General features: G+C 39.7%; 1 protein-coding gene across 5 annotated transcripts in view; it reads right to left on the reverse strand.

Moving 5' to 3' along the window:
• Nucleotides 1–13,189, reverse strand: part of magi2b (membrane associated guanylate kinase, WW and PDZ domain containing 2b) — a 123,275-nt gene extending 110,086 nt beyond the window's left edge. For 3 of the 5 annotated variants that reach the window (XM_088416371.1, XM_088416372.1, XM_088416370.1), the window contains exon 1: nucleotides 12,595–13,185. In XM_088416371.1, coding sequence (XP_088272497.1) covers nucleotides 12,595–12,892 — 298 coding nt within the window. In that variant the 5' untranslated portion in view covers nucleotides 12,893–13,185. Of the gene's footprint in view, nucleotides 1–12,594 lie in introns of all 5 variants that reach the window. The other 2 variants (XM_088416376.1, XM_088416374.1) reach the window with 1 other exon arrangement.
• Between the last annotated feature and the right edge of the window lie 1,489 nt (nucleotides 13,190–14,678).

Genomic DNA, 14,678 nt, shown 5'->3' on the forward strand with positions numbered 1-14,678 from the left:
CGTAATTTCAGAATACGGTTGTGTTGTTTGTATCAAGAGTTTGTAGCAACAGTTCCAGTGGAAAGACTAGTCAAGCTGTTACACCGTGACACACTGCTGAGAACAACTTCAAAATAAAATCACACCAAAGGATTCGTATCCATATATCATTTGGTAAACTAAGGCTTATTTTGAAGTTGGCCTTCTTGCTGCATTTTTTGGGGGGCATGTTTTACAGTCAACGCTTTCAGTGGCAAGCATTATCGGAAAAGGAAACCTCTAGAGCAGTGGTTCTTAACCTTGTTGGAGGCACCGAACCCCACCTGTTTCATATGCTCATCCACCGAACCCTTCTTTAGTAAAAAATAAAATATGATTTTTTAGACTGAGGGGTGGACCTCTGCAGTGGAGGCTCCACCGAACCCCTGAGACCGACTCACCGAACCCCTAGGGTTCGATCGAACCCAGGTTAAGAACCACCGCTCTAGAGGGCCAGTATATCTAGCATTCTACTCATCTTTTAAGGCCAACAGAATATTGTGTGCAATGTCTATGTATACATGGGTGATATAACACGAAAGATTGATTTCCATCTCCTTACTTAGAACTGCATGTAGGCAATATCTTTGTTATATGTGTGGAAACACTGCCACCCAATGGTGACAGTTATCACTACAGTGATCAATTGGCTTATATTAGGGAAGCATTAGTCAAGGGGGTCAGCTACCCTCCATAAGAAACATATTTGGCAAGAATTTTATTATTTATTATTGTTATTAGGATTTTAAAAACGAGTTCTCGTCCACGGCACTGAAAGAGTAAACAATTGTTGCTGCAACTGGCTTGACATATTTCTTTTTTCTGATGTGCACACTAATTAGCGGATATTTGGGGCAAGATAAATGCCTCGATCATTTTTCTTGAAGCAAGGTACTGGAATTACTCAAGGAATCCTTTAAGCCCTCCTTAAAGCCTTAAAATGCAATGCCACCAACTTCAAGGTTCAGTTAGTTATTCCAGTGGTTTACAAAAATTGAATAATACAGACATGACCTAGACACTATTTCACGCCTACACATTGAAAAACATACTCAATGAAGACAGTATATGGTGGTGGGAAATAGCTGGATTCCAGTAGCTGAATGTTCCAATACTTTAGTTGGCATGAGAAACACAAGGTTGCGCATCAGACGCAGCGGTGGTAGATGTCTCGAACAAACACTTGAAGCCCAAACTTCATTTGACCTCATCTACTTCTATGTCCTAGTTTGACACTATCAAGTTTGAGTTTGGTGCCCTAGAAAGCCTGCGTGGGCCCTGCGTGTGGGCGTGCATTAAAATGTATGTGTACAGTTTGTGTTCTTTCGCCGTGGATGAACAATCTTCTTCCAGTACTCCTAATGGTGCTATTATAGCAGGCAGCCGGGTCCATTATTAATAGTAAATGACACGGTCTCTCTCGTAAAGGTCTTAATATTGATCTTCCCCCAGCAGCCTCCGCACCCTGAGACTGATCCTAATGATGATGCTTGTCCGTGTGTTTTTCTCGACGGCGGCGTAATCAAGACCAGACGTATATTTACGACGACCGAGCCATTACAACAACAGGAGACCACCACCAGCCAGACTTCTAGATTAAAGGGGGGTGTTACAGGAACGGCCGGCCTAATATTCCTGACAACCGACCAATAAAAAATCTCCCGTCACTCCCTTAATATCTGAGCTCAGGAGATGGAGTCAGCAGGAGGTGGCTGTCTATGATTTTGGAGACGTCCTGCTTTCTAAGCGGCTTTGCAGAGATCATTGCTGTTAGTTTTAATCAGAGCTGCACTCACTTGTTGGAGTGTGTTCCTCAAGTAAGCCAATGATTTGGCAAAATATTGCCAAACCATTTCTGTGACTTTATTTGGGAGAAATTTAAAAAAAAACAAAAAACCTCTGTTATGCTTCCAAACTGATCATGAGGAGCCCTAGCCCTATGGAACACTGCCAGGACATACGAAGCTTGATATGAACAACAACAACAACAAATCTGTACCGCCTCCATCGGAAAGGATTTTGATTTCTCACCAAAAACTTGCAAAGTTTTCAAGGAAAATAAGGTCGGTATGATAGTAAAAGAATTGAAAGAAACTCATTTAAAAAAAAAAAAAAAAATCTACTGTAGAGTTGCTTATGTAGAACTCATAACAATGGGGGAGAAAAAGTGTAAAAAATGCTGAATTTTAGAAAAGACAAAAATAGCGATAATAATTGCAGCTATGGCCGAGGGAACGGCATAATGATTCTAGTCTGCAATGCTTCATCGAGCTGCTATGGTCCAGATAGTCTAATCAAGTCTGTCCGTAGAGATTAAGGCCCCGTTCACGCTTCTGACTCCAAAGGCCAACGACTGGAATCCCGTTCTACTGTACTGAGCTGTCAGCTCCTTTCTTCCCTTCATCAATTACACAAGCTCCAATGTGACAGTCAGCAGATAACGTCCGGAGCGAGAGGCGAAAGCTTAGCTCTTAATGGGCCACTGAAAAACCAGCCGTGATCGTTGTTTCGTTCTAACATCATTATACACACTGTTAGGCTTATTGCGTTTTATATCCAAAATTTGCAATGAGAAGAGGGGAATGAGTTAAACTTTACAAACTTGACAACTTATTTTGGAATGGGGCTCAGCAGTTTGCAGAAAATTACAGCAGGTGTGCTGTGCTGGCAAAAGGAGAGGAAAGTCCTTAATGGGACAATGTCAGTTACACTTTGCAGCAGGTCACGGCTGGCTTGTTTTTGCATCTGAGGCTTGATTGTTTTGAACGCTAGTTTGAGAAAAACTGGAGAAACGTGAGGTGATGTGCTTAACCGGGAAAAGCGAAAAAAATGATTGCTCAACTTTAGAGATGGCCTTGAATTTTAATTGCTTTGTAGATTTTGACCAAACGTGTTTGTTTGTTTATCGAATATGTATAAGTAACTGACAGTATTTAGTTAGAAGTGCAAAGTAAAAAAAAAAAAAAAGCAAAAGTCAACATACAAAGCGTTCACATAGATAGAACTTCACTTATGTATGGTAGACCCAAAAGTTATACAACTTTGCGGAAAATAGTGACACTATGCTGGCAAAAGAAGTGACAAGGCTTCTAAAAAAAAAGTCAGTTCTATTTTAAACTTGCCATAACTGGATGATATTGGGGATGCTGAAAATGAAAGTGACTGAAAATTTGCAAAAATCTGTGGGAAAAAAATATCAGTCAGCAAAGTTGGCAGAAGAATTGAATGCAACCCTGAATGTGTGGCCCTACAAATGGTTGTGAGACGCTCAGTTTTTAGACTAATCAATTCTTGAAGTTTCTTAGGTTTTAAAAATCTGCAGAAAACCAGGACGCTATACTGACAAAAAAGGAGCAAACTTTTGAAAACGTCTGTCTCGCTTTACAATTGGTAATAATGAGTGGGATCCGTTTCCACAAGATTCAGCATTGCAACATTTTCAATTTGAGGCTGGATGTCTTCACTTTACGACTACATGGGCATATTTGATATTTCCAGACTGCCTGAAGTGTGTTTAGAAAGACAGCAGAAGGTCAAACTTGGTTTCGATATTCTCAGGGCCATCTGACTGACCTGTTACTGTCCTCTGCTGGCGAGAAGCACCAACCGCAGATGCAGAGATGTGCAAAGTGTCTGTGCTTTAACTTACAGATTTCAGAGGTGCACAGATACACAAAGTGTATGTTTGCTGTATATCATCTGGAACATGACAGAAACATATAACATATAAATAAAGTAGATCATAATCACCAGAGATAACAATAATCAATTGTAGTACTAATTTGTGCCAATTGCGAGAAATGGGTTTTGATTGTACAGGTACTGTAATTTTCTACTCAGCTTACAATTTTGTGTGTGTACGTTGAAATGTTTAGAATGTGCTTGAAAACTGTGTTTTCATATATTAACGCAACCTTTAACAAGTCAGTGGGGGTAACATTATTTTTTAAAGATATTTTTGGGATCACCGGTCAAGGAGGAATTTCCTCAGATCTCCAAAATCATTACTTTTCCGGCAATTAAAAAATGACTTCAAGGTATTCAATCCTTCCAAGCTCTTTTACAAAGCTCCAGCAATGTAACCGCTATAAAATAATTTTCACACAATAACATTCAAATCAGTTGTGTTTTAGGGAGAAAACCAGAAAACATGCAGGACACCAGGCCTTTGCCCACCCTGACCAGGGGTGCCCAAGTCCAGTCCTCGAGAGCCCCTATCCAGTGTACCGGATGAGGGTTACATGGAAAACATAGAACATGGAAGAGATGGTGTTTCACACCACTTCTCTGACACTTCAAGAGTTGCCCTCAAACTGATTTCAGTATCGAATAGTGAAGAAAACATGAAATGGACCATATTTGGAGACATGAGGTGAACTGCAGATTTTTAGACATTTTGGATATGCTGAACTGGGGTTCCCTGAAAGTCATCTTGAACGAAACCGTTTTAAATTGAGTAGTTGAAATTTGTTACTCGACACTACAAGAGAGGTGACCGCCTTTATTTTCCTCATCTTTTTTTTTCCATGCTTTACATACACTCCCCAGGTGGCTCCATCGCCATCTCCAAAGCACATGGCTGCCATCCCAGCAGCGTTGACACTAGCGCTGACCCAATTCTCTCAACTGGACCAGTTGGACGTTTGCTAGCAGGCCGGCTTAGATGTCAGGCTTGATCCTCTGGGCCGAGCTGTGCCACTTCAAGCTTCGATTATCTCTATTTTTTTTCTCAATGTAATAAAATCTTGTTCTCATAGCTTGAGTGTTATTAATACCGGCAGAGTTGACAGGATGTTCTGCACTGATTCGCGGGCCTGCTTTGCATTACCAGAGTGAAATAGATGGGGTGGGGGGCTCCTTTAATTCCATATGTCCTTCCATCACATCAGGAAGGCCTTGGAAAGATGCAATTATTGCCACTTTTGACTTACTTATATGCATTTAAAATATAAATGACCAGGAAAACAATCAACCCTCTCGTCATTTTAAAACTAGAGTCAAAGCTAAACCTTATGGTCTTCTTTTTAATCATCCCAATAAGGTCAGTAAAAACACACTAAACACACACCTCTGCCTAGTGAGCAAACAATAATAAGTTTTGAGCTGTAAATTTCAACTAATGTGTTCCCTTGGCTCTAGAATGCAATAAGCAATCATCTCCACTAGGAAGCATTATTGTGTTTCAAACAGTTTTCAACCTCTGGAGTCATTTATTGAAAAAACCAAAGCAGTTACATAAATACATCTTCACATTAGACCATGTCATCTGTCACAGACTACAAGTAAAAAGCAAGGTTTTATAAAATAATACCTTTAAAACTTCCCTCTGGTATTTCCTGGGTAAGAGCAAAACAGCGTGAGACTATCACTTTGCGATGTGCCCATTGGTTACTTGAACACAGTCACCTTGGAAAGGCATCCCAGCATATTTTGCTTAACTATGTGCAAGTGATTTATTCATTCAAATCACATTTTAAAAGTGAAATAACACAACAATATTTTAATACCTAATTCTAAACATTTCTCTTTACTTAAGGCCTGTACAATTAATGCGTTGAGCAAGATTGTGTACAGTACGCATTTCAGTTCATGACGCGATGACTGAAACGCAACGCAAACTTTGACCTCCGTAGTCCTAACCCTCCCCCTTAGCTATTTCAGTGAGAAGAGAGCATTGCTCAGTGAATTATAGTACAATAAAGATACTTTCTCTCTTAATAGTTGCTCCTGCATAGTAATGCTCTAGCACTCAGCAAGATATTCCTGGGCTCTCAAGTATATGGCAGTTTAATTTCTCGGAAATTTTGAAGATTAAACTGGGTAAGATGACCAACAACTACCATTACTAACAGTAACAGGTGACACAGGTGGTGACGATTACAACGAAGGAAATATACTGTTCTGTCAGGCTTAGCCTGTCAAAAGTACAAAGTTATACAGGTTAACAATGCCACCTAAGGCACAGTTTTGCCTTACTAGTCACATAGAGTTGTCCCACTGGTGGACAAAAATCTTATATTGTTTTGGGAGGCAGACACTGGCATTCTACCACTATTCTGATGGTTTTACAAATAAGGAAAAAAAGCATATTAGAACATTGACCCTAAGATGAAAAGCATGACTATAAAAACAATCCAAATAAGTAGTTAAAGCTGCACTGGTGACAATATAATATTCTACAAGTTTACACCTAGTACTTTACAAATAGTACTCGTATACTGTATTGCAAACATGAAGTTGTGCACAGTTTTACCTCTTTAGTAACATACTTTTGTGTATACCAAAGTTATGTTACGAGTGATTAAAAAAAAATGGGTACTGGTACATGGACAGAATAGGTTGCATTGATTCAACGTGCTTTGATTCAGATATAAAAAAACAAAGTGTAAGGAATGATTAGTAGAACATGTTACTTTTACATACTCGAATGTCTTGTGTTGAAATAATATTTAAATGAGTGCCATCCCTATTTTAGGCTGTGGCTCCCTTTAGATGCTGCAAGCCACGCCAACATTTTTAAATTATTTAATTTCTTCTCATTAATCAGCACACATTATCCTCATGAAGCCTTGACGGCAAAGTGAAAATAAAACGAGAACAATTAAGAGATGATTAGCCAAATGTTGTGTATTTCCTGAGCACTTTGAAAGCTATAAGGATAAAATGGAGGTATGCTATTGTACGATTGTTATGAAAGGTGACTGTGCTTGTAAATGAAAGGCCCAAGAATAATCAAAATTAAAACCAACCCAAAATAGATGGGATTTTATTTTTATCACTGTGTCTATTTGTGACGAGGAGAGAGGTGGTGGTTTCAAGTCATTTTTCATGAAATTAAACACCTACCCACTTTTCTGAGAAGAGCCCTGCAATATAAAGCACTGCTACTCATATTTTCCCTTTTAAAGAAGCAATCAAAATGTATTTCTGTTCATCTTCAACGTAAAGATAAGCGTCAGTGTCAAAATATCACAGAAGGTGTGTGTTCTCGCGCTCACACTCTCTCACTGGCTCCTTCACACCATCTCCATCTGTAGCGCAGTGCTGGCAAATACAAAATTATGAATACTTAGTTACAATACTTGAGTATTTGTTTCCAGTGTTTTATCCACAAAATAATCAAGTAAATCAATAATTACTAAAATAATCTTTGGTAGCAGCCCTAGTACAGTACTTTTACCTCTTTCGGCTACTACTAAAAAAACAAACAAAACAAAAAAAAACAAAACAAAAAAAAACAAAGTAAATATAAAGTAAAAGTAGAATTGTATATACATTGACAAAAAAAAAATCACTTTTACTTCAGTGCCTACCGTATGTACATTTCAGTTCTACGTATAGTTGAAAGAAGTTACTGTATATCAACTTGAAAGGTGTTCAATAATTGTTTCCTCTTTATTTTCACACAGTCTGTACAAACTTAACAGAGTGAGTACCAGTGAGGGGCAAAGTTGAGTAAAAGCAAAGCTATGCATGTAAAAACTGACTTGGATAAAAGTAAAAGTGCTGATCCAAATATCTACTCAAAATAAAAGTACAGGCTCTGAAATGCACTTTAAAGTATAATTAAAAGGTTGTTTTTTTCACAATAAAAAACAAAACAAAACAATTCTAATTGGTTTCCTCACTGCCGTTAAGACAAATATTGTCAGTTATGTTCTCAAAAGCGGCAGCACGGTGGAAGAGCTGATTTCAAATCCAGCTCTCTCCGGCCTTCCTGTGTGGAGTTTGCATGTTCTCCCCAAGCCCTCCGGGCGGTCCGGTTTCTTCCCACATTCCAAAAACATGTATGGCAGGTGTATTGGACGCTCTAAATTGTCTTTCCCATCACCGGAGTGAACTTCTGACACATCTACCATGGCGCCACTTCTCGCTTCTTGACATCAACGTGCTCCATTGAGCCAAGCAGCACTTTATCTGTCCTGCCGCGAATGAAAAAGAGATGTGATTCTGATTATTAGCCCGAGAACTACTTGTCTAATGTCAGCTTTTTCCAATAACAAAATTAATCCAGGATAAGTCATGTAAAACTTTTTTCCACCATTAATTGGACCTGTAAACTGTACAACATTGGAATTCTTTTCAAGAAGGGAAGTAAAAATAAACAAGTACAAGAACGTGATTGCGTAAATTAGGGCTGGGCGATATGACCTAAAAACAAAATAGCAATTTTCATCAATCATTCCAGACGATTACCACATGATGCAATTGTAATGGGAGAAATGAAAACAAACAATGACTTATTTAAAGGTTTAACTTATTTAAAAAATATATATATATATATATATATATATATATATATATATATATATATATATATATATATATATATATATATATATATATATATATATATATATATATATATCCTCTGAAAAATATTTGGATAAAAATAATGAATACTGATTTAAAAATAGTTTTAACATAAACTTTCATAGCTTGTGCATAACTTGCTTCAAGGTTTAGTATAGTCCATTTATTTTGCCTTCTTTAGCTGTAAGATGTTAACATTTTGGCCATAGTTAATTTGATTACTTATTTTTCACATAACGTATTCAATACCTTTAAAACACAGTTTTCTACTTACTGTCAACTGAAAATGACATCCCCTCTGCTTTTTTCCTCCCACACCTGTTTTTGGGAGATGTTTTTTTCTTTTTTTGTTCCCTCTTTCTATAGTGTATTCACTTTACAAACAACGGAAGTGCAGCATAATTAGCTCTAGAGATGCCCATACAGTACTGTACATCCTTCCTGGCATGCATATTTACAATTATGACACGTTAGTTTCACGCTCAACTAGTTTACTGTCTGCAGAAGACAAACATCATGTTCGGAATGAATACAATAGTTGGGTTGCGCTTCCCTGTTAGTGGCGACATTACTCTCCTCATTAAGACCCCAGCATGGAAGCTAGATACCAAAGAAGGTACACTGCATAATTCTGCAATCATGTGAAGTTGTGATTAGCAGTAAATTAATAACATACAAGGATTGCAATTAGTGGAGCACTCGGATGAACATAGGCTTACACTTCTTGAATCGATCATATAATAAAAATAAATGTTTATTAGTTATTACTATTTACAAATACAAAATAAAATGGACATACAACCAACTATTTTATATATGTTTAATCATATATTTTTATAAATAAAAATCCAGTTTTGTAGTTTGTTGTTTTTACAGTGTGCACCTATCATTTAAATCAAGCAATGAGTGCCCATACATACGTCCTTAAGCTTCAGTCTAGGCATTCAATTATATATATTATTTTACATTTAGAATATTAAGCTTACGCACTGAAGGGAAAAACTCAATTGCTATGAGACCATTTAAGCTTGTGTAACAAGCACAACACTACATAAAGACACAAGCTGAGTGTTTAGCTCAAGGGAACCTCTCCTAGAATCTTAGGGGCAAAAAAAGAAATAATTTTAGATAGGCTATAAGGAAATGCTTCTGGAGTGGAGGACAATCTAAAACCAAACACCTCTTGTGTAGATATTGATCAGGTGTACCTCATGATAAGTAAGCAACCAGGATGGATCACGACAGTGGAGAAAAAACAATATCAAGCTCAAGAAAGAGCGCAAAGAGTATGAAGAGGTGAGTTAAAAATAAGCATGTCATGTTTAACTGGCTAAGTGAAGAAGAAGAGAGAGGGACAAAATAAACCTGTGCGATATAGATGTGCATTAGCATTTAACCCTTTAGTGCACAGCAGGTCGTTCTCCCTGTCAACAGCTCCAATTCAATCAATCACATGGAGGCGAGAGGCTCAAACAGCTCGGGAAGGCAAATCCTCGGCTCGCGCCAAAAATAACCGGCCCGAGTGTTTGATTTGTGCTTTTCTCGCGTCCCAGAAAACAAGACGCTGTCGGAATGCGGCTTTCATGCCGTGGAAGAGGAGACATCTTGTTTGCGACCAACACTAAATCGTACTCTAAGTCCTGCTTTGGACTCTACGATGCCTTAATCGCAAGCATACGCGCATCAGCCGTAACATTAGCTACATCTTGTCATCAAATGACAGCCGATTGAAAAATGATGCCCTAATAATGCTCAGTGTCAGTGTGGTATTAAAGTGGCCGTATTATGGGAGTAGAACTTTTTGATGATTTTAACCATGTTACAATGTTGATTTCTCACCCTCGATACACCCAAAGTGCTATTTCCCGTCACATGATGCATTTTTAAGCATTCCTTGCTTATTCTGCGCTCTCAGCACCACCCCCGCCAGAGCAGATAAACATGACTTGCAAGAGGCCTGATGACAACAGCATCAGTACAAGCCCTGGTACCACCCGTGCAAGAGTAAATACACACCAACATTATCTACGTTTTAGTTTTGTTTTGGTTCCAGAGTTGAGGAGATTTATTACACCAAGTTGGCCAAGTAAACAGCAACAATTCATTCATTAGTTACAACGTTTTACTGTAATAAATGTCAATGTGGCAACAATACTGTATGTGTTTGGGAGCTCACAGCCGGACAATCAACGTCAGTCGTAAATAATTCACCTGTGGAGGGAAATGTTGTTATGAATACCGTTTTCCCATGAGACTGATTTGACAGGAGGAACGGCTCTTAGCGAGCACAGTCACTTGACACTGCTTTGCATTTTAATGTCAGTAAAACACCTGTTTTGGCTTCATTCAGTGGCTGAGTAGGCTCTATAGCGGCCCATGACTTGTGAGGATAAGTGGTCAAGAGAACGGATGGCTAGATGTTTCGTGGGAGGCCAGCATTGAAGGACGTCATGATGGGGGCGAGGCAGCCACACAGTGAGAGTGCGGTTTCCGTAAACAAGATGTTTCACTTCCTTTAAAGAAATATCGGTCCCATAAAATGCATTTTTTATAAGAAATTAAATCACAAATGTGCCAAGTGTCATTTATTCAGCCACAATATTTTTAAACGTGTTTAAAATATGATGATGTCAGAGAAATCTCTAAAAGAAGACTAGGACAAGCCTAGCTGCTAAGCAGCAAAAACAGTAACTCAGACCAGCCAAGATTGACTTTTCTCTGCCCAAGCAAAGGGAGAAGAGCTTGGCGAATGAACTCATGTGTTGCCAATAGCACGTATGCGTCGCTCAAGCGTCCGTGCCTGCTTTTCATTCATTCAGCAAAGCATCGCACATTACAAGACATAACAAAAAGAGCCAGTCGGGCACCACCAACAGCTGGGCCAAGGTCCCAGCTCACACGTTCCTGCATCAACAGCTTTATTTAAGGACTGGGGCGAGATGAAAGAGGACTGCATAGATGGATAGCAATGCACACTATTCTAGACAAGAAATAAGCATATAATGATAACAACCTAATATATGATTCCCTTCACAGATTATCAATTTGACACTTCTAAGGTTTTAAATGTGTTCAAACATTAATTGATTCCAAAAATTAATTCCACTCTAAAAATTCCACATCATCCACACACACACCCACTTGAACAAATATTCAAGGGAAGAAGACCTTCAGTACAAGTGCTTAAAACCAGACACATTCTAGGTTCAAACGGTTGAACTGAACTATTTTACACATTGCCGAAAGTCTCTCTACATTCAGCATTCTCAAATTTTATTTATTACATAAATTCCATGAAAATGTTCACCAAATATTACGGATCGCTTTTCTTTACACACCTTCTTCTTCTACAAGTATTCACCAATTCAAAGATCCAAACTTCAAATGGTTCACTAATGGTTCTTCTAAGTATCAGCACATCCGTCTAAACATTTTCAATCTATCCATTCATTCAAGTATCTATTAATCTGTCAGACCATTTATTATACTCATTTGTCTATCCATCATCAATACGTCATCTATTATTCATTCATCTATTCACCAAAGTATCCATCCGCCAAGCAACCCTTCCATTGACATTGATTGTGTATCCATCCATCCATGCAATTTTCTGTTCATCTATCACCGATCAATCATGCACCCAGACACTCAGCTTCTCACTTCTATCTATCTATCTATCTATCTATCTATCTATCCATCCATCCATCCATCCATCCATCCATCCATCCATCCATCCATCCATCCATCCATCCATCCATCAGCGTTTTGTGTTAGATTTGGGATTTCACTCCTTCAAGCCACATTAACTTCAACAACAGCAATCAATAGGAGTCAGGCCCTTGCTAATTAGACAGCTTTATGTTTGCAACAACCCTTTTTAATGGCAGCCATGTGTCTGTCAGTCTGTCTGTCTGCTTGAAGCACAACTCAACGACTCTCCTCCAGCATCATCCGAGCAAGTCATCAACATGCCTGAGACAGGCACGCCCCCTCCGGACTATTATCCACACAACCGCGGTTACTACTACTGGTTCCGGTTCTGGAGCTCCACACAGAACAGGCCCGGCTAACATCCGTTCGCGTTTTGTGAGCCCCCAATCGTCACCACCATAAAAAACCCAAAACCCGCACTTCAATTCTCTTAATTGTGAAACCACACAAGCATCGAGTCGAGAATCGTATGCAGATGACGAGTCCACGTAGATCCGCGCACACGTACGCGTTCGCCAAGGAAATGCGCGTAAATACGCCGCGGCTGCTCACCTTGTTTGACACATTTGAAGCGGACCGGGTCCTTGCAGTGCTTGATGACGGCCAGAACGTCCCGGCCGGTGAGGCCGGCGACGGGCATGTCGTTGACCTCCAGGAGCAGCTCATCCTCGGCCAGCTTGCCGCTCTGGACGAGCCCCTTCCCCGCCTTCACCTCGCCCAAGTAGGGGAACTGGCCGAGCTCGGCGCCCCCCTTCAGCTCGAAGCTCAGCTCGCCATCCTTGCCGCGGCTGATCACCGCTTCGTGGACTTTGTTGGTCCAGTGGTTCTTCTTCTTGAGGCTTTTCGACATCGTTTCAAGTGGCGATTCGGCTCGCCGAAGACTGGCTGGCTACGATCACCACCACCGCCTCATGCCCGCCTCAGTGCGACTCGCCGCAGCTGGGCGACATCGCCGACTCACGCCGGGAGCTGTGTCCGCTCTGCGAGGCGCCGAGTCGGGCGATAGCCTGAGGCACGTCGCGGTACTCGCTTCGGTCCGGAGTGGTGGTGGGGGGGTATGATTCCACTGTCCAGACACACAGACGCAGGAGACAAACACTGGCGCGTAACCCGGATGTGAAAGCCGAAGGAGGGGAGAGATGAATGGTTCTGGTTCGGTTGTCGGAAGAGGAGGGGATGGGAGGGGACACGACATTCCCACTACTCCGCTTGCCAGGGGCGCCGCTTCCCCTCCGGAATGACGCCATGAACGCAACGTAGGCAGCCAGCAAAACTGCAAAAAGGGAAACTTTTTTTAAAACTAGTTTCTACCCTTAAATACAATCAATCGTTTAATGGCACAAGAACCCACCAGTCTTAAGACAAATTTGTGAGTAACGGGAAGTAAAAACAGAACCAGACAAGTTTTGTGTGTGTGTGTGTGTGTGTGTGTGTGTGTGTGTGTGTGTGTGTGTGTGTGTGTGTGTGTGTGTGCAATTTTGCAATTTTCTGTTTGAAGAAATGCTGCTACGATTTAAAAAAAAAAAAAAAGATTCTTAGGCTTTTTAACAACGTTAACCAGTGTTATATATAGCAGGGGTTCTCAAACCTTTTGGAGTCAGGGAACTCTTTTAGACAACAAATTTTCCAAGGACCCCCATTGCAAATGTTTTGCAGAAAACAAAGCAAACAAAAAAAAATCACTTACTCCAAATATAAGTCCCCTCATTATTCACCAACATATTCAATTTGACGGGTATATTTGCTACTTTTCAGCCATACTGAAGTTTTCAAAATAAAAATTGCAACTTGCATGCCTCCTAATAACAAACTGGGTCAATTTCCCCCAAACAAGTTGCTGCCCAATATTTAATGGCTAAATAATCAAACTCTTGATGATTACGTGGGTCTCTTTCACAAATTTTAAAATTATTACATTTTTTAAACTATAATAAACTGGTTGAATTGATTGCTTTATCAAAGCCATGAATACATTCAGCATTTATTATAAAATTAAATTCACACAAATATATATATTTTTATTAATAACCAAAATTATTTCATGGACCCACTGCAGTCAGGCCACGGACCTGTTGTGTCCACAACACGACAGAAAACATGACTTTTAACTCATTTGTCCATTGGCATATTGAAATAAACCTGGCCAATGTTTAAACTGCTTGCTGCAATGTTTTGTGTACAACTGTCAAAATGTTTTGCTAAAATTACTGCAACACAAGGTCACTGAACACTTGCATGTGTTACACCTAATGAAGTCCAATACAACACCCTCTCTAAAGACAGTAGATCACAATTCTGCTCACTTGTGATCCTTTGAAGTCAACTGGGATGCACAGACAAGTGGGAAGGAAAAGAGAAGATAGAGAAACCTTTGGGTATCTTAGATTTAATATATCAAAGTAAACCTTGTCACTTTTTTGACACAAATGTGGAAGGTATTTATGTTTGCATTGTCATCTACCACATGGTTAAATTCATCAACAAAGTGTTGACGTTCCGTGACTTTTTCTTGTTTTACATAGCAGTGTCCAAACATGGTCGTCAAGGGTTGCTATCCTCCATGTTATTGATATTTCCAACATCCAAGACACTCGCTTCAAATGATCAGGATTGTTATCAGGCTTCTTCTGCGCTTG

Source organism: Hippichthys cyanospilos, chromosome 6, assembly GCF_059441005.1.
Source record: "Hippichthys cyanospilos isolate Australia breed blue-spotted pipefish chromosome 6, RoL_Hcya_1.0, whole genome shotgun sequence".
Classification (NCBI taxonomy): Eukaryota; Metazoa; Chordata; class Actinopteri; order Syngnathiformes; family Syngnathidae; genus Hippichthys; species Hippichthys cyanospilos.